Here is a 19,883-nt window from a genome sequence, read left to right on the forward strand (position 1 = left end):
AACAAAATCACACACAAATCTAAATTTTTTTTTTTTTTTTGGGTCTAAATCACAAATCTAAATTTCACTATTTTTTTTTAATTATGTTTTTTTAATAATAATTTTGTAATTTTTAAAATTGATAAATTTATTTTTTTAAGTTAGAGGTTGACATGAATTCTAATGTGGGTTTTTTTAATATTATTTTAATGGATACATCAGCATTTACTGTGTCAACAGTGTATTTTGTTTGCCACATAGGATATTTTCGTTAAATATGTGATGGTAAGGACCAAAATGGAACATTGGAATGCGTTTTTTATTTTAGGGACTAAAAGTGGTAAATAAAAATGTAAGAACTAAAATATAAATGACCCCAAAATATAGGAACTAAAATGCATAATTTAGTTAAACATATCATAAAATAACTAAAAGGAAGAAGAAACTTCATCCTTCAAGACTCAAGAGGCTTCTTTCTAAGCTTATTTAAAGGAGTCTTTCCCAGAATATAGGACGTGGTGTTTCCTAGCATCCAATTCTCTATATGAAAAAAATCCTTTTGTAACTAAACTATCCAATGTTCCGAATTCCTTCAATTGTAAGTTGTAACTCTTTTCATTTATAATAGCTTCATATGCCACTTTTTTTCATCTATCCAAGTGTTATAACTCTCTAATATCGATACATGTTTGTAAGTTTTTGGGAATTATTTCATGAGAATCATTACAATTTACGATTTGTTGAGACACGTTTAGTACATGTATTTAAACAACAGTTTTCAGTTTTTTTTTAAAAACGTGTGGATGAAAAAGTGTATGGAAATATATGTAATGTTGTTTAAATACTAAAAACATGAGTTTAAACACATGTACCAAACGGGCCGTTCTAATTTGTTGAGAGATAGTTTCAATTTATGTTGTATGCTTTTGATGATTATTCTTCATTATCAAATTAAAACATTAATTGATTTTTGGTGTAGGTGGAAATTCAACTCTAAATTTCTTGTGCTAAATTATTATTAAATTACTTTAGTTACTAAATTGTTTTTTTTTTTTTTTTGAGATACTAGTATAACGTTGGTTGTTTTGATCGTGCCTTGTGATATAGGATGTTGCGATGGCATTGATATTTGGAATAGGATATGCAGGCATCATTTTTGAAGAATCGTTTGCTTTCAATAAAAGTGGAGTAGGATTACTGATGGCCGTGAGCTTATGGGCAGTGCGCAGCATTGGGGTAAGATTCTTTCTCACTAATTGAAATTAATGACATATTATCTAGCCAAGACCCGTTGATGATTCCTTCTATGATATGAGTTTTGCTGGCAAGGAAGGCTTCATACATCCAAGTAGGCATTTATGGGCTGTTTTCAGTTGATACATCCTTTTCTAATGCTGAGTTCCTCGGCATAGTAATGTAAATTCAACAATGCTATAGACATAACAATACTACAAATTTCACTACTTGTGGAGGTGACAGATTGTAATTAGTGCAACATCACTTTCACTGGGACCACCATTAACATCGGTTTAATTGATGAGTTTGTTACTTCGTTTGGCGTTGAGATTAAGACATCAAAGTTGCTTATGGGACTGACTAATTCTTCTGCCAGATGTTGATAATATATGGTTACTTATGATATGAAATGAGATCAAACTTTTGAACACTTAGGTTAATTTTTAGCTTTAGATATGACAGGTGCTGAATTGAATCCCCCCCCCCCTAAAACAGTAAATTCAAAGTGTTGCTCTTTATAGTGGGTTTTATGATCCTTTTTTTTTTTTTTTTTTTTTTTAATGTAATAGAGATTTGGGTAAGGCTTCCTTAAAGTCAAGTATTATTTCTACTCTTACCAGTCAAATTCAAGTCATTGAAGAATATCTATACATTGATGCTATTTTGGGAAATCTAATTCATAAGTATTTTTCATTCAGACCAACCTTGCTGGCTGGATGCATTGGCTAGGCCCTATACCAGTTCTATTTCTTCCTCTTTCTTAGTTACTTTGCGTGTATCGGGACCATCTCGTCTATGTTCCATTCATAGACATGTATAAAAAACAATTTATAGTATTATTGTTTATCTCTAGATAGAATCATTTATATGGAAAAAAGGAACCCCCCCCCAAAAACAACAGCCCCCATGAGCAAGAGAGATGAGGATATTTATGTTTGACGATTCTTATAAACTTTTTATATGTTTGGTATTGTGAAATAATAGCTTTCTCTCGTAAGTTTCATCTGAAATAAACTTATTGTATGTTTTTAGTGCAATCTACTTTCTTTATCCTTCTATACAAACTTCAAGGTCTTAATGCCTGTGTATACAAACTTATTGTATGTTAGAAACGTATTGATTGCAATGCGGGGTTTTTTTCTTTTTTTTTTTCAATCTTAATTACTTTGTGTGGGTGTTTGACTTGTGTAGGCTCCTTCAACTGATATAGCTGTTTCAGAGCTAACGAACGCATCTGCAGAAGTCAGTGAAATAGTATTTTTCTTGTTTGGTGCAATGACCATTGTGGAGATAGTTGATGCTCATCAAGGTTTTAAGCTGGTTACCGACAATATAACCACCCGAAAGCCGAGAACTCTCCTCTGGGTGGTGAGTGCTCTATTTTTGCTGACATAACCATATTAACTAAGGTGGAAGTTTTAATATATCAAATTTAATCTTGACATCTAAACTAACATTTTTTCCCTATGGTCCAAGGTTTTGATCACTCAAGGTATTGGTATTCGGTTTGGTGGTCAACAAAAGCCTTGGAAAATTACAAAAAGAAAGGATATATTGATAAAAACCTTGGGCAAACCAAGTTGTCTGTTCACTGTAGTCCAAACTTCAGTTTCTATTATACATCAATCGAATAACTTGGATTAGTTGGTATATAGGGATAGCTTATCCATGTCCCTTAGCGAACATTGCTTGTCAGCATCATTCCTTGATGCTGAAGTGTTTCCCCTGCTGATTCATCAAAAATGGAATTGCTATTCTTCTCTTTAAGTTAAATGCTATACAGAAATTATTAGCTAATTTTCTATCATAACTATGATGTCTAGTCCCTCTTTCAGTAAGAAATTCCAAAATATTGAATTTTTTAATTTTTATTTTTATATAAATTAGCTATAACTTGTCTTATTTCACCAATGCATTTCTCTGCAGGGACCTTAGTGGTCTATTTTATTCTAAATCTTCCTGTATCAGCCTCTTCCTTCTACACTACATTTCCTTAACAGTTAATGAAGTTTGACACAGCCATGAAAATTGCAGATTGGTTTGGTGACTTTTTTCCTTAGTTCGGTCTTTGATAACCTGGCGTCTACCATTGTCATGGTTTCTTTATTGAGGAAACTAGTACCTCCATCAGAATTTCGCAAGTATGAGCTGACTATTACTCTATTTTATCTCATGTGATTTAAATCTTCATGAGTTTTGCATTTCATTAGTCTCTTATCATGTATTGAATTTCAACAGTTCATTCAAATAAAAATATTTACTACAGTATTACAAGTTTGAGTTCTGCTGTACAATCCTCAAAAACTATATGAAATTAGGGTGTTTAACTTAGAGCTGGGGTTCTTAAATGTAGCTTTTTCATAATTATTTTCTTGAGAATGCATTTCAGGAATATATGTTAATGGTGGATCTCTTAATTCAGTGCATTTAAAAGGGGGGTTGTTTAGTTTGTGTATTTTACTTATAGTATCAGAAAGCGTGGAGGCTTGAACCAGGGAATTTAGCTTTGATACCAGATTAACCAAATAGTTTCTCTAAAAGCTTAAAATGATGGGCATGGGTATGATTTATATATTGATATGCTCCAACACTCTTAATACTTACTAAAGTACAAGATGGTTATCATTAAGAATGTGGAGTTAGCGGTCACATCAGTAAGGAAGATAAAGAATTAAAGATCCTATTCTCGATCTTTATCTACTAGGGGTTCTCTAATATGATAGATAGGTTTTCTATTTGTCACTGCATATTCTGACCATGTACTTACCTTAACTGAGCCACAATCTTAGAAGACATGACTGGTATGTCATCTTTTTATTTCTTTCCAGAATCAAGGACAATAAAATGTGCAAAACTTCAGAGAATTTAATGCCTTCATAGTCATGAACCTTATCTTAACTAAAAATGTTTAAGGGGATGCTGTTGAAGTGCAGATAACGATATCATAACAGGATAATTGTGTTTCTCAGACACTTTTATCTGCTGCCATGTCCAAATGGCTTGACTTTAATGGCTTTAAGGAGATCTCTGCTACATTGAAACTTGCTGTGTGCTTGCTATCTTATCTCTTCTAGAAAACTTTAGATCAAGTCCTTGCTAATCGTATTTTTCTTTTTCAATTATTGATTTTATTGATAAATCTCCATTTTCTGATTCAGATTTAATTGACAGGCTTCTGGGAGCTGTTGTTGTGATAGCCGCAAATGCAGGTGGTGCATGGACTCCCATAGGTGATGTTACCACTACTATGCTGTGGATACACGGTCAGATATCAACTTTGCAGACAATGAAGGTCTTTTAACATCATTCTAACTAAATCATCACATGTACGGAATATGCTTGCATTTATGTGTTACATTGTCCATATATGGGACTTATGCATGATGCGTGTGATTTATTCTCACCAAGGTATTCATTATATTGTCTTGATACAATACATTTCATGCTGCTGTTGCATATTTAATCCAATGACATCCAACCAAAACATCTGCATTAGCTGACTGTCTTCCCCTAATGTCACTAAAACGTAATAGAATATAAAACTTTTGAATTTTATGACCCTAGGAGTTCGGTTCACAGACTGGATATGTGTGTGGTTGGATGCGCATGTGTGCTTGCGTGTTCCAAGTAGCTAAATATACATTATGTAAAAGGTGAAGCTTGCAAGATTTTAGTGTTTAATGTAATCAACTCATACTTGCTCTCTCTTTATCTGCTGCATATGTGTCTGAGAAAGACAGTTAAGCAGGATCCTATCATGAGCTGGTCCAAATGAATCTATGTTGAAAAAAACTGGGGGTGTAAATGCTGTATAATGTGAGTTAACTGTAGTGGTGAAAAACACTTTTCTGTTCAAACTTTAGACTTCAGGTATGTTAAACTTTTGTAACTCTCGGAGTTGAAATTTCTCCTGTAAATTTATGGAATTCACTTTTTTAATAAAAGTTAATTTTATTGATGATGATTTTAACTGCAGCAAAGTTGAGTGTCAACCACTTCACTCATAAAATCTACTCTGCAATGATGAAATTTTAAACACCTTTATATATATATGGGGAAGGAAACCTGTTTATAATTAGTGATAAGAAAAGCTTATAAAGCATTTGGTTAAAGTTTAGCACTCCCCAGCTGTGGCTCTTTCAATGCCAGGTCCTTAAATCACTTGAGATATACTTGTTCAATTGCAGTGACTGGGAATGTTTAATTACAGAAGCACAGTGCTGAAATTAAATAAAGAGTTCCCATTATAGCATTTTCTTTTGTTACAGGACTTATTTGTACCTTCAGCTGTTTCTCTAGCTGTCCCACTGGCTCTTATGTCCCTGACCAGGTACTCTTCTTGCTATGGTTGTTAAAATATAGATTTAAGTTGTAAAACCTTATGATTTTATAATCCCAACTCCATCAAACAATCCGAAATGCTTTAAAAAACACCATGTTGTAGAATCTGGTGGAATAATAACCATGCCTTAGTCTCAAACCATGGTGGAATCTAGATTTAAATTGTAAAAAATCTATATTTTAAGTAAGATCTTATTTACTTTTCAATTTAATAGAAAACTTTTATCATCTTGTGAGCTGTGATTTTATGTGCTTATCTAAAATATTGATATTGTTAATAAGAATATGCTTACATATTACTCTATATACATTGTATCAAGTTTTAATTGCAAGGATGCAGGATTTGAACCTTAACAAATTATCTATAACTTGTAAACAAAAAGTTTTACCTTTTGAGCTACATTCCAAACTATTCTACTTCTTGAATTTGTTAATATAAGACGATAATTTTTTATAGTTATTAAACATAGTGTGTCAAATCTTACAATTCCCCAATCCAATTTTACAATCCAATCTTGTAGACCATTCAGTGATCCTAGGATCTAGGTTTAAACAGTCTTGCTCCTTGTATTGTCAAAGCAAAGCCAGTGAATTTTAGTTTAGAAAGGCTAGGTTTAAGTTTTTGGATTATGGATGATGTGATATGAGTTTCTCTTCTTCCGTCCAGTGAAGTTAATGGATACAGACAGGACTCTTCCAATGTTATGGCATCCGAACAGATGGCTCCCCGAGGACAGCTTGTTTTTTTTGTAGGTATTGGAGCTTTGATTTTTCTTCCAGTGTTCAAGGCCCTAACCGGTTTGCCTCCTTTTATGGGTATCCTGCTTGGACTTGGAGTTCTTTGGATTCTAACTGATGCTATACACTATGGTGAATCTGAAAGGCAGAAGTTAAAAGTGCCACAAGCTTTATCACGGATTGACACTCAAGGAGTTCTTTTCTTCCTTGGAATACTTTTGTCCGTTAGCAGGTGAATACGGAACACATTTTGAACTTCTGTGTTTCATGTACTCTTATGCTACATAATATATTGTTAGATATAGTAGTTGTATTTATGTGTCTCTGGAAGAATTATAATCAAGATATTTGTGATATATTAATCTGATTTCCTAAAAAACATACTTGGATACATATACACGTGAGATATGCTAAGTTATTACTTCTGCATTATAACAAACTTGTTTTTTTTTTCTTCCCCTAGCCTTGAGGCTGCAGGGATTCTTCGGGAATTGGCGAATTACCTTGACGCTCACATTCCTAGTAGTGAAGTGATTGCCAGTGCAATAGGAGTCATATCAGCAATTGTAGATAATGTTCCACTGGTTGCAGCAACGATGGGGATGTATGACCTCACCTCCTTCCCCCAGGATTCTCAGTTTTGGCAGTTGATTGCATATTGTGCTGGCACTGGTGGATCCATGTTAGTTATTGGCTCGGCAGCTGGAGTAGCATTCATGGGAATGGAAAAGGTGGACTTCTTTTGGTACTTACGGAAGGTATGGACTGCTGTGTAGTGACATTTTATTGACTGAACTTTTATTTTTCTTTTTAGTAAAAGAAGTCATTCTTCTTTGTGCAGGTGAGTGGTTATGCTTTTGCAGGTTATGTTGCTGGTATTGCCGCCTATCTAGCGATACATAATCTCCCCATCTCTCTATCTACGACTGTAGCTCAGGTTCCTTTCCTTTCTGGTTCATAAACTATAGAGAGCTTTTGCTTGGATGTTTCCCTGGCTTCAAACAAGGCAGTAAAGAAATGTTGCAATTCACATTAGTCTAGTGAAGATTGAGAGCACCTGGTTGTTCGGAATGTGGATATGGTTTTTTGAGATATCAAAAGTCAAAGGAAGACCAGTGGAAAAGATAGGTTGAGATTATTCTGACCACAGGTCAGTCAGATTCACAATATGATGAATTCAGTGAGAAATGTAATGATATGCTTTATATCCAACGAGTCTTACTTTCAAGGTTAGAATGATTGGGGTAATATCAATTGCGAAGTACACATCTTTGAATATAGTGATGTATTTGCAAGGAGTTTAACTTTACTTTCTTTTAAGATGTATTTTTGAAGTAGAGAAAATTAAATATAGTTAGATAGCTTGCATTTCAAATGATTAAATTTATCATATTCCAATAGCTTAAGCTTTTGAAACAATCAGTAATTTAACATAGTATCAGAGCACGAGATCCTAAGTTTGATTCTTATTTTCTCCACTTTACCTCTTATTTAAAATCTCACATGTTGGGTCTCGCCTATTAAAAAGAAAAAGCTCATCAATCAGTCATCATGGTTGAATACTTAAATCTCTCAATGCGAAAAGAAATGTAAAATTTTCCTGGAAAATGACTGCAACAAATGTAAATTTTTCATGGAAAACGACTGCAACACTACACCAAGACAGAACCAAGCATGCATCCATTAAGTAATACAATTACAACTGGGCAGATTGAAATAGAAAATTGAATTTGGGAACATGGCAACTCAATGCAGTACAAACTTTTCATCGCAAAGCTAATTTATTGTTCTTCCTTTCCATCAAGCTACAACAACACTCATAGAAACTATCAAAATCGGCGCTAGGATGCGGTTATGACTAATACCAACCAACCAAAAAGGAAAAAAGAAAGATGTAGTAATTGTGATCCACACTACAACTTGAGAAAAAGAAACTCTTCAATGGCCGAAACTTCACCAATCTTCTTCAAAGCTTCCTTGCTTGGTTGGTCATCCACACCAATTGCCATTACAGCTTGCTTTCTAGGGGCAATCCTTCCCAAACTCATAAAGCTGAAATTCACATTATCCTCACCCAAAATGCTCCCAACTGTTCCAATCATACCTGGCTGATCGACCTGTCTGCAGAGTAAAATACTACCTTCCAAGCTGACATCAACTTTGAAAGATCCTACCCTTGTCAGATGGGGAATCCCATCCATCACCTATCCCTCGACCTTAATCTCCCCAGACTGATATTGCAGAGGCAAATTTGGATTCCACATTCGCAATCTAGAACTTGGATGAAATCAAGTGGGCTCTCAGGTGAACCATCTGGAACAATTCTCTCCTCTGATATCCTCAGACCTCTCTGCATTAACCAAATTCACAAACACACTGCACGAAGAAGGCTGGTGTCAAGATCATCAGGAGCTCTAGCAGAAGCATACGTCACTTTAACAGTTTTCACACTACTTCCTCCTGCTACTAATTGCACAGCAAGTCTCCCCAGCTTCTCAGCAAGTACAACATATGGCTTCAGCTCCGATAACACCTGAACATAGAAATGGAATGACACAACATGAGGAGTTGCAGTAACATTCTCGTGCAGAACCAACTTATTGTCTGCTGCTGGTGGCTCCTTTGTGAAAACATCAAGTGCCGCCTATAACAAAGAGACCATGTTATTGACTTTCCTCAACCGTAAGATATATGTGAATCAAGTATGAGAATGTAAGAACCTGAGCAACAATTCCAGCATCTAGTGCATCTTCATCAATTACTCCTCCACGAGCAACATTGACAATTCAAACTCCTTTCTTCATCTTTGCAAAAGTATCATCATTGAGAATTTTTGATGTAGTAGGTGTAAGAGGCACGTGTAGAGAGATGAAATCTGCAGTTGGATTTGTTCAAGGAGAACGAACACGTTCTGGCCATTTTGGATGTAGAGTGTCTATTTTTCAATATGAAATTTTACTGAATTACATCCCCACAGTATGAAAGAATATACAACCCAGACAAGTTTCTCAAAATTTGAACCCTAAGTGAAGAACAGTCCATTCAAGCCTTCAAGATGAAAAATTGGGGGAATTTTATATAAAAAATAAATCCAAATGCTTTAGAACCACATGTTCAATTGTAAATAGCAAAAACAGAGGGAGATAAAAAATAAAAATAAAAAACCGAGGTTGTTCTATATCCAATCTTCTAGCACTCTTGCCCCATCCATATCCCTTCCAAATGAACAGTAACAAATTCTAACTTTGATCGTAGAATGACATAAGATTTATTATTAAGCAAGACTTGTGAATAAATTTTTGGTCATAAGATTTATTGATGAGCTGAAGCTGGCATTAAGTTAAAACCCTTCAAAACCTAGAAAATAATGTAACAAATAAACCACATACTTACCCCAATCATTGGTTCAAATCGCCCTCCCCCACTTCTTGTAACCAAAAAACATTGACATTAAGATTTGAGAATGTACCAGATATGGAAACTTCAATATATGTAAAGGCTTTTCTCTGTGGTGTTACTTTCACTTATTCTTTAGTGCTACACTGGAGCTTTTCCTTACCCTAATGCTATTTGTAAAAAATATTCTCAAAAAATAATGCAGTTGTGATTTTTTTTTTTCTAAATATAATACTATTGATGTTATAAAAGCCTAGTTTGCATTTATTATTTTCTTAAGGTTTGAGTGACAACTACAAATATACCATGTTAGGTTTGAAAGGAGGGATGCATTTTTCCTTGGCCATAGGATTGAAGGGGGTTGAGTCTGTTGACACTTGAAAGTTGACATATAGTTTGCATTTAGGAAATGGAAGTGAAAGTGCAACAGCTATTAGTGTCTTGGAGTGGGATGGAAATGGAATTGTGTTTGTGGGTTATGGCGCAAAAGGGTATCCCCATATCACTGAAAAGCAGTTGTTGAGGCGACTTGAGAATTTTAAGGCGAGAGATTGTCTCTACATGTCATCTCTGAAAGAGGCTGCAAGGAAAACACTACAAAAATAATTTATCGAGCTGAACTTTATGTTTTAAGAGCGACCTGTGTCTCTTTAACAGCTCTCCAAATTAATAGTTTTCTTGCTTTTCACAAGTTGATTTTTGACAATTTTTATATGTCAGTGGTACTTTAGGCAATTCTAGGTTGTAACAGTTGAGGGGGATGGACATCTCCGTCAGAAACTCCAATTAAACTACAAAGATCTTGATACTTCCATAATTATAATATTTTGAAATATTGTTACAGAATCCATATGCTTGGCCAAACATAGTCGTTTTAACCCCGAATCATTTAAATTTTGAAATGTACATGATATCAAATTGACCAAATGTGATTTATCTACTTTATCAACATCTTATTGGAAAGCATATTTCATATAAACATAATATTTAAACGTTTGCCTTGACTGAAAGCATCACAATGATACTTGAATTTAGTATATTTCAACAAAATAAAATAAAATATGGCACTATCTTAAGAAATATTTTTCCAAATAGTAGTATTATTTTAAGGATAATAAGTGCATAAGAGTTTATTTAGCTCAATGATGATACTGGGAATATTTGCTTCTACACTTTTGGACAGGCTTGCATGAAAAAAAAGCTTATGATAAGCAGTGTGAAGAAAAAGATTGTATTATTAAGAGTTAAGATTATTTAAAATAGATTGGATTCCAGGAAAGAACAATAACCTGGACCATCTGGAATCAATTAGCTCTTGTTGGGGCATCATTCTAAGTGCTTATTGAGAAGGATCTATTGTTTCAGCTTTGTTAGGCACAAAGACGTGTGTGTAGGCTTTATAAAATGTCCAATACACAGTACACACCACTGTTTAACTTCAAAGCAACCAAAAGAATTTTGGCTATCTATTACACCAACATTTTTTGTGAGGGTTCCCATATGATGGCAAGTACTAATGAAGTTGAACAATACAATATAAGTATATAATTCGTGCCTCTCCTCTAAAATCAGAATTTATTCTCCTTTCCCTTTCCACCCAACAATGTCCCATTTGGTGCTTGCTTTAACTACAAGAGATATCCTTTTTCCCATGTTTCTCCTTAAGTTTGTCTCTTGCATAAGTTCTCATATTGATGAAACAATCCATTTTCTTTCTCTTCCAATATTTCTCTGTTGCTGAGGTTTTGTTTGAAAATTTTAATCCTAGTTGATCTTTTTTTGTTGGTAGAGTGGCATGGGTGCTATCATATCTAGACTAGCAAAGAGGTTTCTTACAAAATGTGAGATGAGGATTCTGATGGTGGGTCTTGATGCTTCTGGGAAGACCACCATCTTGTAGAAGCTCAAACTGGGAGAGATTGTTACATCCATACCTACAATTGGTAACTATTACATTAGAAACTCTTACAATTTAAATAAGATGATTATGTTTAATGCATAATGTCACAATGGAACTACCTCCTTTTCTGTTGCTTAAGCACAAGATATTTCAAAGTTTAGGTAGAATTTATTTCTTTTTATAGTTTTTTCATTGTATATGTGTGATGGTTTTATAGATTGAGCTAGAAACTTTTTCAGCTCTTTTATCTGTGATAATTCCTTGTTGTTTGATTTACTGTTCATACATAATGATCTATTGCCTTCATTTTTAATGGAACAGGTTTTAATGTGGAGACTGTAGAGTACAAGAATATTAGCTTCACTGTCTGGGATGTAGGAGGACAAGATAAGGTACCAGCTTGATATCATTCTATGGCATAACTCTTTTGTTAGTGATTTGCACATAAATTTCTGCCTCCTCTCTTCTGGCCTCAAAAATGAAAAATGGATTTCTGCATGATGAGAAAGTGAAAATAACAAATATTTATCCATAATAAAATCAAGTGGTTGCAGTAACTCAACTGAGTTATGTAAGGGTTAAGTTTGATTATGAAGAAAGATGAATTAGTTAATCTAGCTCATCTATCAACTTTCAACAAAGATCAAAGTATCCCAATCCATTAACCAAATCATGAGTACCTTATAATTTTCCAAGGTTATTTCTCTCAAATATTTCATACATTGATGAGACACATTTCATAGAATTAATCTCATGTACCTTCCATTGTCTCTAATACTGCTATATAATTAGTAATTGCCATTTCAATTTTGAACCATGGAAATTTTTGTTTTTGCTTACAACAAGGATTCGAACTCTGGCTCTACCGGTTATAATATAGTGAAAGACATTTTATTTTCTTTAAAGTAGAAAAGAAAGGTTGAAGGGTACCCCATTTGTAATTAATAAAAGAATTCATCTTTATTCTTGAAAAATATTAAAATAATAACGGTTTTGTCATTATGTTCTATGAAATTTAATAATGCTGCATATGCTTTGAATTTCATTATTAAACAGATTCGACCTTTATGGAGACATTACTTTCAAAATACTCAAGGACTAATCTTTGTCGTGGACAGCAATGATAGAGAAAGAGTTGCAGAAGCCAGGAATGAGCTACATCGTATTCTTGTTGAGGTTAGTAAGGACAACGTGTTAGAACTTAGGAACTTGGAATTAGATTTTACCTTCTTAACTTAGAATTTCATTGTTAAACAGATTCCAAATCAATGTTTCAGTATTGAAAATCTCCATTATGATTATATCTTGAATTTCTTTTAGTGCAGTTAAACCTATGCTTAGAGAATTCTTCATCCCAATATAGAAAGAACAAAAAAAATCAGTGCTTATAGAAGTATTGCATTGATGAGTAACTATAATCGTATAAATAAAGATTCACTTTTTATCATTTTTTTTGTGTGCAGTTTGAATTACGCAATGCCGTCCTTCTTGTCTTTGCCAATAAGCAGGACCTTCCAAATTCTATGAGTGCTTCTGAGGTTGCTGATAAACTTGGCCTATACTCACTCAATCAGCGTCCCTGGTAAGCATTTGCTTTCCCTATACCCCATCAAAAAGAAAAAGAATGTCTTATCAGTCATGTTCTTCCCGTTTATTTGTTTGGCTAATTTATCAGTCATGTTTTCATTCAATGATCTGTACTATTTTATTTGTTTCTTCCCTTTAGCTCTCCTTTCTATAGTGTACATTTTCACCCTACCAGGCAAACCCTTTAGTAGACAGAAATACAAACAGAAGAAGAAACCACTCTTAATATAGTTTTCTCTTGAAAAAAATTATCTAAATATAAATTAAGTTATGTTTTTTTATCACTTTTTTGCATAACTGCTAACATGGTCTATTGTGATTTATGCATTTGATCTAAATTAAAAGTCTTATTATCTCAAATCAGTGTGCATTTGGTTTAGCCTTCTAAGCTTGTTTGCTTATGTACAGCTTTTTAAAATCCCACTTTTCCTATGTATAAAGGTACTTTTTATCCACGTTCAAGATATAAACAAATCAACTAATAAGACGATCCAAACACACAAATGAGATTGCCCAAAATACATGTAGCCTGAATCGTGGTATTGGTTGATTGACTTAATTCATTGTGCAGGTACGTCCAGAGTGCTTCTACCACCTCTGGCCAAGGACTAAATGAAGGTATTGATTGGTTATAGAACAACATTTCTAACAAAACTACATGATATGATCTCTTCCCAATGCCTCTTACAACAACTAAGACGTGGAAAATTATACCAACTAAGTTTGACCTGGGTTTAATCACTAGAACCAAATGTGATAAGTACTAAAAAGAGAAGAGTTTTTGTGAAAACCCAACCTAATTGGAGCATTAGTGGAGAACTCTCCTAAGCAGGCCGGCAAACATGTATTTCAAATTTAAATTGTGATATCTCAAGCAGCAGTTGGTACTTGGTAGTGGAACAACTCTTATCTGCAAATATTATATGATAAATTATAACCACTGGTTGGATCATTATCCAATTGAGAATGTTTAGTACAATCTTTTTTTTTTTTTTTTTTTTTTGCCTGATCGAGATAGTTGCTGTAATCAGTTGGGAATTGATCTATCTTAAGGAGTATTTATTAAGATCAGCTGCATGCACATTATTCCAATGTTAATGTTATGAATGAACTGCTAGTATTGGTGTACAAGAAGATAACATCCATTGCAAAACATTTTCCGGCTTAGGAGGCGTTTAGCTTTAGTTGGTTGTTTCACACTTGAAAAGCAGATGGTTGCGCTCATAAAAATAACATGCGCATGCAGATTCCTTTTCTTGAGAGGACTGACAAAATATCACAAGTATATCATTGATTATTAATCCAAATACCAATATATAGAATAACAGATGGGAAGAGAACTGAACTTAAAGACATGTATAAAATGAACCTTTCTTCACCTAGAAGGTTACATGGTAAAAGAACTATATATGTGTGCTGAAATAACCGTAATTCTGCACTCCAAGCAAGTTAGCTTCATTTATAGCTTGTAGGACTCAAATATAGATTGAGTTAAGTGAATATACAGCTTTATACTTCATCCTTCCAAAAAAATGAATAATCACGGAAATCTATAATTGAAAGAAAATCCTTTCTGAGACCAAGTTCTAGAAAATAGAAAAGAAACAAATCCACATAGACTTGTTAACAAGGTGAACATATTTCGAATTCAAAATGTAAGCATAGGAATGTTTCAGGATCAGATACGCACGAATATGGATTATAGAAGCAGATTGATAAAGCTAATGATCTAAGGGGGAAAAAATTACATTGATCAGACTATATTTCGTATTCAAAATGTAAGTATTGGAATGATTCAGGATCAGATCTGAACAAATATGGCTTATAGAAGTAGATTGACAAAAGTTTATTTCACATAACCATAGATTGAGGTCCATCTGAAGCCTTAGATTTCTTAGCTTTTTTCTTCCTCCCTCCATTTTTATTCTTCTTTTTCTTTGGTTTCTCATCTAGAACAGGTTGTGTGCTCTGCAGGTGTTGATGAATGGCAGCCAAAGGATCCAACTGGAAAGCAGGATGATTAAGAACTGTACTCAGCTGTTTTCCTTCCTTCAAGCTGATGAAAATGAACCCGATATTACATTAAGACAGATATCACCATGAAAAAGCTTGCAACAGGAAGTAAATCATGGAATTCATATGCTCACATTAACTTTTTCATAGATTTACAATTTGGCTTCAACTCATCTGTAGGAGGAGTTGGTTGCCCCGGGGTCTTCAAATCAGGAAGGAAATCTGAGAGGGTCGAGAGATCATATACTTTCAATTTCTTCTGTCGGCTTCTAAGTTTCTTCTTCTGGCAGAACATAAATACATATTTAACATAATAAAGATTATGAATATTACTCAAAAATAAGTTTTACAAGTGTTATCAAACATTTGCCACAACATATTAGTTCAAAAGTTTTAAACGAAACAAAAGAAAGGCATCACCTTAGATTCAGATATCAAATAAAGGCATACATTTTTTTTCTTCATATATTGGTAAATAGAGGTATACAATTTTAATACACAATTGTAACAAACAATCTGGTACTTGTGGAACACAATAGAGTCCTAACCATAGTAGCACCTATCTACAGAGGAACCAATGCTTTAAGGGCCTAAACAATAAAGGGGCTGTAGAGACACACCCTCATAAAGGTCAAAGCCTGACCTCAACTCATGGGGTTCAAGTAGCATCATCCAGGGGGTATCCTGCTTGAACCTACATCACTCCCTCAAACTCAAAACGTTGATCCCAATCGAACCACATTCCGTAAACCTTTGTCACTGACCCAAATTAAGTAGTGAATAAACTACTCAATTTTGTATCTTGCATCCTAGAGGTTGATTGAAGGTACTCACCTTTACATGTAAGTTGAACAATCTGGCTCTATCTATACCTGGCACCATGTGTCATTTTTCAATGCTACTCCCTTAACTTGCCATACCAAGAACAGAGTTGCACCACACTAGCAGCCACAAAATGTATTTGTGGATCCTGCATACCACTTGATTAAAATTTGTCTACATCCTTGCGGTTTTGGAAAAGGTTGCATTTTGCTAAATATTGTATAATTTATTTTACAAGTACCAAAAATTTATGCCAATTCATTTTCTAAATCACTTTAAAAAGTATGGAAACTCCGACACTCTTTTAACTTTTATGTACAAAATTCCCTTTTGGAGGTAATGTCTTGACTCTAAAAGATTGACCCAAAATCAATGCTATATTTTATTGCAAGTGCAAGATTTACTTAAATTAAATCTATCTTGAAATAGATAGGCAAACAACGTGTAATGGAGCTGAAATTCAGTCCATCAAAAGGAAGACAAACTTTACAATTTGGCAATGCAAGTCCTGACTGGAACTTTCTTGCTAGTGACAAAAACAAAACAAAAAATGATATAAATCTTAACAACATACTAACCAATGCAATAACCAAACTGCCAATAAGCAAGTAAACACAGTTCAAACTACCCAACAACAGCACCAAAAATTAACTCTGGCAAATGTATAACAATAAACAACGCGAATGTTAATTTAAGAATCTCACCTTGCCAATAGCCTTCTGGGCACTCAGGGCAGCAACAGTATCTTTAACCTCTGCATATTATTAAAGCACAAATGAAGATCTATAATGATGATTTCTTTTTATCCTTCATAAAATAAAATAAAAAAGAAAACTATTTACAATCAATCCTTATGGGACCCAAAATTATCAAACTATAGAGGATAAAAAAGATTCCACATGACCAAAAGATGTAACAAATGAACACTAAACAGGAACAAACAATGTGGGAAAACATCAAATGTTCTAGAAATACTATTACTCCATGCTGGTGATGCATATCTAAAAGAGCATTAAAACCCCATAAATTTCCATATACTGAAATGGGTATTCAGAATTTGCATAAATAATCTAAATGCATCTGATTCTTTTGTAGGAGCAACTTTAAAAATTGTCATACTTGGACCAATTCATTAAAAAAAAAGAAAAAAAGAAAAAGAAAAAGAAAGAAACTTACTTGTATAAAACTGGCGTTTCTTCTCAAATTTAAGGTCTGCTTTAGACATCAATTCCAGCCTGCATAATTATTCATAAGTAGAATTTTTTTTTTTTGGTTCTAATGATGAACCAGGCATGAATTGAATAAAAAAAAAGTTTGCCAATATGATAATGATAGTCTTACAGTGAGCGTGACTTGCCCATCACTGAAGGTTTGGAGCTTCCAGAGAATCAAAAGTTGAAACCCACAGATTAGAGGTTTTGGGTTTGGCTGATGAAACTGAGTAAGTAGGAGAGGAAAGAGAGGCAGAGCAAAGAAAACAGAGGATTTGGGTTTTATAGCTACTAGCCGTAGACCCATGCGATGCGTGGGAATATATCAATAATATGTAATGAGGTGTAATATATAAAAAGTAACAAATATTTTAAGTATTGTCTATTTAAAAAATAAAAATAAAAAAAAATAAAAAAATAAAAAAAAAAAGAAAAGAAAAGAAAAGAAAAAAGATTTCTACAATATAGACACTATCTTATCCCATATCATAGATGTTTGAAAAAGCTTGATTGAATTACTCCTAACAAAAAGATAATAAACTTGGTCGCTCAAATAAACAGAAAGTTGCTCATATATGTGGACCGAACTGCCAGAATTTTGTTCATATTATAGTAATTCTACCTATATATGTCATATGCATAACGGTTTACTCGAATCATTCTTGGGAAGAGAAAACAAAGTTGTAGCAACATATAGGGAAAAAAAAAAAAAAAAAAAAACCCTTTACATTTTTGTTTCTCAGTCTGTTAATCATAGAGTTTAAAATATTTAGTTTATTTGTTACGTTATTTTCTAGGTTTTGAAGGGTTTAACTTAATGCAAGCTTCAGCTCGTCAATAAATCTTATGACCAAAAATTTATTCACAAGTCTTGCTTAATAATAAATCTTATGTCATTCTACAATCAAAGTTAGAATTTGTTACTGTTCACTTTGGAGGGGATATGGATGGAGGAAGAGTGTACCAGTGCTAGAAGATTGGATATAGACCAACCTCGGTTTTTTATTTATTTTTTATTTTTATCCCCTTCTGTTTTTGCTATTTACAATTGATCATGTGGTTCTAAAGCATTTGGATTTATTTTTTGTACAAAATTTCCCCAATTTTTCATCTTGAAGGTTTGAATGGACTGTTCTTCACTTAGGGTTCAAATTTTGAGAAACTTGTCTGAGTTCTATATTCTTTCATACTGTGGGGATGTAATTCAGTAAAATTTCATATTGAAAAATAGACAGTCTACATCCAAAATGGCCAGAAGGTGTTCGTTCTCCTTGAACAAATCCAAGATGAAGAAAAAAATAATATGATACTTCTTGCTGAACTTAGTCAAGGTAGCTAAGATAGGGAAAAGTTTGTTTTCTTTATAACAGAATCCTTGACCTGCAAAATTTTAAGCAAATTTTGGAAGCCTAGATATCACTGCACCTTTTTAATCACACTCTGATATATGTAATTTATAAATGGTTATATCATTTCTTCATTAAACAATATCTTCAAATTTATAATCAACAGGTAGCACTTGGCCATTCTTTGGAAGTCAAAACTGTTAAGAGTATGCTCAAGCAGAAATTTATAATTGACAGAGTTTACAGCATAATTTTAACAATTATGGCAGAAATATCAGCTACAGATCAAAACGTCAATCAAGAATATACATGTACATCTCAAAGTGGGTAGGATCAAAACATCAACATATCTCTAATTTTAACAATGATTATATGGATTAAACAAACACAATGAGGATAAAATATATATATATATATATATAAACACACAAACACACTCACACTGAATCATTAAAATCACTATTATTTCCATGGACGTAATGCACTCTGCCATTAAACTCAAACCCAGAGGATGTTTAATGGGCCCTATTTTAAAAACCTCATTGACAAATACCCAAAACCAATTAACCCAAATACTCTAAACAAAAGCAAAGCAAACCAAATGTGACACAAATATCCTAAAAAGAAAGCAGATTGCTAACCAAATACTGTTATCAAAACAAAATCTAACCCAGAAACAAAAATCAAAGATTTAAAATCAATCCGACAAGAATACCCAAAACTAATCATATTTAATTAATGCCATTTTTGTAAGACCATAAGTTCAAAATATATCAACCCAACCTTTCCAATGTCAAGGATACTCTACATAAACTGTTCAGCCTCTCTCATTACACGAAAATATGGATTGAATTAATAATGGGTTCAGTAAACAAAGAAATCAGAGTCACCACTAAGACCCAACCCAAATACTTAAAATGAACAGACCCACAACACAAAAGAGGTAGATCGAGCTCCAATTAAAAAAACCTAGCAATCAAAAATTCAACATCCTAAAACAAATCAAGTAGAAAGAAAAATCCCCCACACCACATCACAGCATGAAAGAGGTACTAACAAAATTGAAAAAGGATTAAAATCAAAAGAAACTTACATTAAATTATTATATATGCGGGGCAGACAGAAGAATAGAGCTCAAGAGAAACTGGAATTTAGAGATAACTAAACTGAATCATCTAGCTTCTGTCACTCTTAATATACAGTGAGGAGAGGAAGAGACAACGAAGGGAAGAGAAAGCCGAAATATAAAGAAAAGAAAATATAGATACGGCGGGTCGGGTCGGGTCACGGGTGTGTTTGGAAGAAAAGAAAATG

General features: G+C 33.5%; 2 protein-coding genes and 2 pseudogenes across 6 annotated transcripts; 2 read left to right on the forward strand and 2 right to left on the reverse strand.

Annotated features, from left to right (window-relative positions):
- The first annotated feature begins 499 nt into the window (after positions 1 to 499).
- Positions 500 to 7,642, forward strand: LOC115969566 (sodium/proton antiporter 1). The gene is made up of 9 exons (XM_031089242.1): positions 500 to 577; positions 1,087 to 1,215; positions 2,407 to 2,583; positions 3,250 to 3,356; positions 4,387 to 4,507; positions 5,484 to 5,545; positions 6,224 to 6,526; positions 6,758 to 7,052; positions 7,136 to 7,642. The coding sequence occupies exons 1-9, from the start codon at positions 557 to 559 to the stop codon at positions 7,253 to 7,255; spliced, it is 1,335 nt and encodes a 444-aa protein (XP_030945102.1). The 5' UTR covers positions 500 to 556; the 3' UTR covers positions 7,256 to 7,642.
- A 336-nt stretch (positions 7,643 to 7,978) lies between these two features.
- Positions 7,979 to 9,185, reverse strand: LOC115966759 (annotated as a pseudogene).
- A 2,110-nt stretch (positions 9,186 to 11,295) lies between these two features.
- LOC115969569 lies at positions 11,296 to 14,244 on the forward strand (annotated as a pseudogene).
- Positions 14,245 to 14,710: 466 nt separating this feature from the next.
- On the reverse strand, positions 14,711 to 19,815 carry LOC115969572. 5 transcript variants are annotated; one of them, XM_031089250.1, is made up of 6 exons: positions 19,663 to 19,815; positions 17,354 to 17,389; positions 17,189 to 17,247; positions 16,717 to 16,766; positions 15,325 to 15,473; positions 14,711 to 15,233 (listed from the first exon to the last, which is right to left on the reverse strand). In XM_031089250.1, exons 2-6 carry the CDS (start codon positions 17,371 to 17,373, stop codon positions 15,029 to 15,031), a joined length of 483 nt encoding a protein of 160 aa, XP_030945110.1. In that variant the 5' UTR covers positions 17,374 to 17,389; positions 19,663 to 19,815; the 3' UTR covers positions 14,711 to 15,028. The 5 variants fall into 5 exon arrangements, with proteins under 5 accessions (XP_030945110.1, XP_030945108.1, XP_030945107.1 ...); XM_031089248.1 differs by having other exon boundaries at positions 17,354 to 17,440; XM_031089247.1 differs by having other exon boundaries at positions 17,354 to 17,449.
- Positions 19,816 to 19,883: the final 68 nt, after the last annotated feature.

The sequence above is a fragment of the Quercus lobata genome, chromosome 11 (genome assembly GCF_001633185.2).
Source record: "Quercus lobata isolate SW786 chromosome 11, ValleyOak3.0 Primary Assembly, whole genome shotgun sequence".
Taxonomy (NCBI): domain Eukaryota; kingdom Viridiplantae; phylum Streptophyta; class Magnoliopsida; order Fagales; family Fagaceae; genus Quercus; species Quercus lobata.

What these genes read in the sequence shown, in the direction of transcription:
- LOC115969566 (XM_031089242.1), top strand. Translation starts at nt 557, where the DNA reads ATGTTCCGAATTCCTTCAATT. An exon ending in GGGCAGTGCGCAGCATTGGG is followed by an intron (nt 1,216 to 2,406) that starts GTAAGATTCTTT and finishes TGACTTGTGTAG; the next exon opens with GCTCCTTCAACTGATATAGC. An exon ending in CGAGAACTCTCCTCTGGGTG is followed by an intron (nt 2,584 to 3,249) that starts GTGAGTGCTCTA and finishes TGAAAATTGCAG; the next exon opens with ATTGGTTTGGTGACTTTTTT.
- LOC115969572 (XM_031089250.1), bottom strand. Translation starts at nt 17,373, where the DNA reads ATGGGCAAGTCACGCTCACT. An exon ending in CCCAGAAGGCTATTGGCAAG is followed by an intron (nt 15,474 to 16,716) that starts GTGAGATTCTTA and finishes ATGTTCTGCCAG; the next exon opens with AAGAAGAAACTTAGAAGCCG. An exon ending in AAATCTATGAAAAAGTTAAT is followed by an intron (nt 15,234 to 15,324) that starts GTGAGCATATGA and finishes CATTTTCATCAG; the next exon opens with CTTGAAGGAAGGAAAACAGC.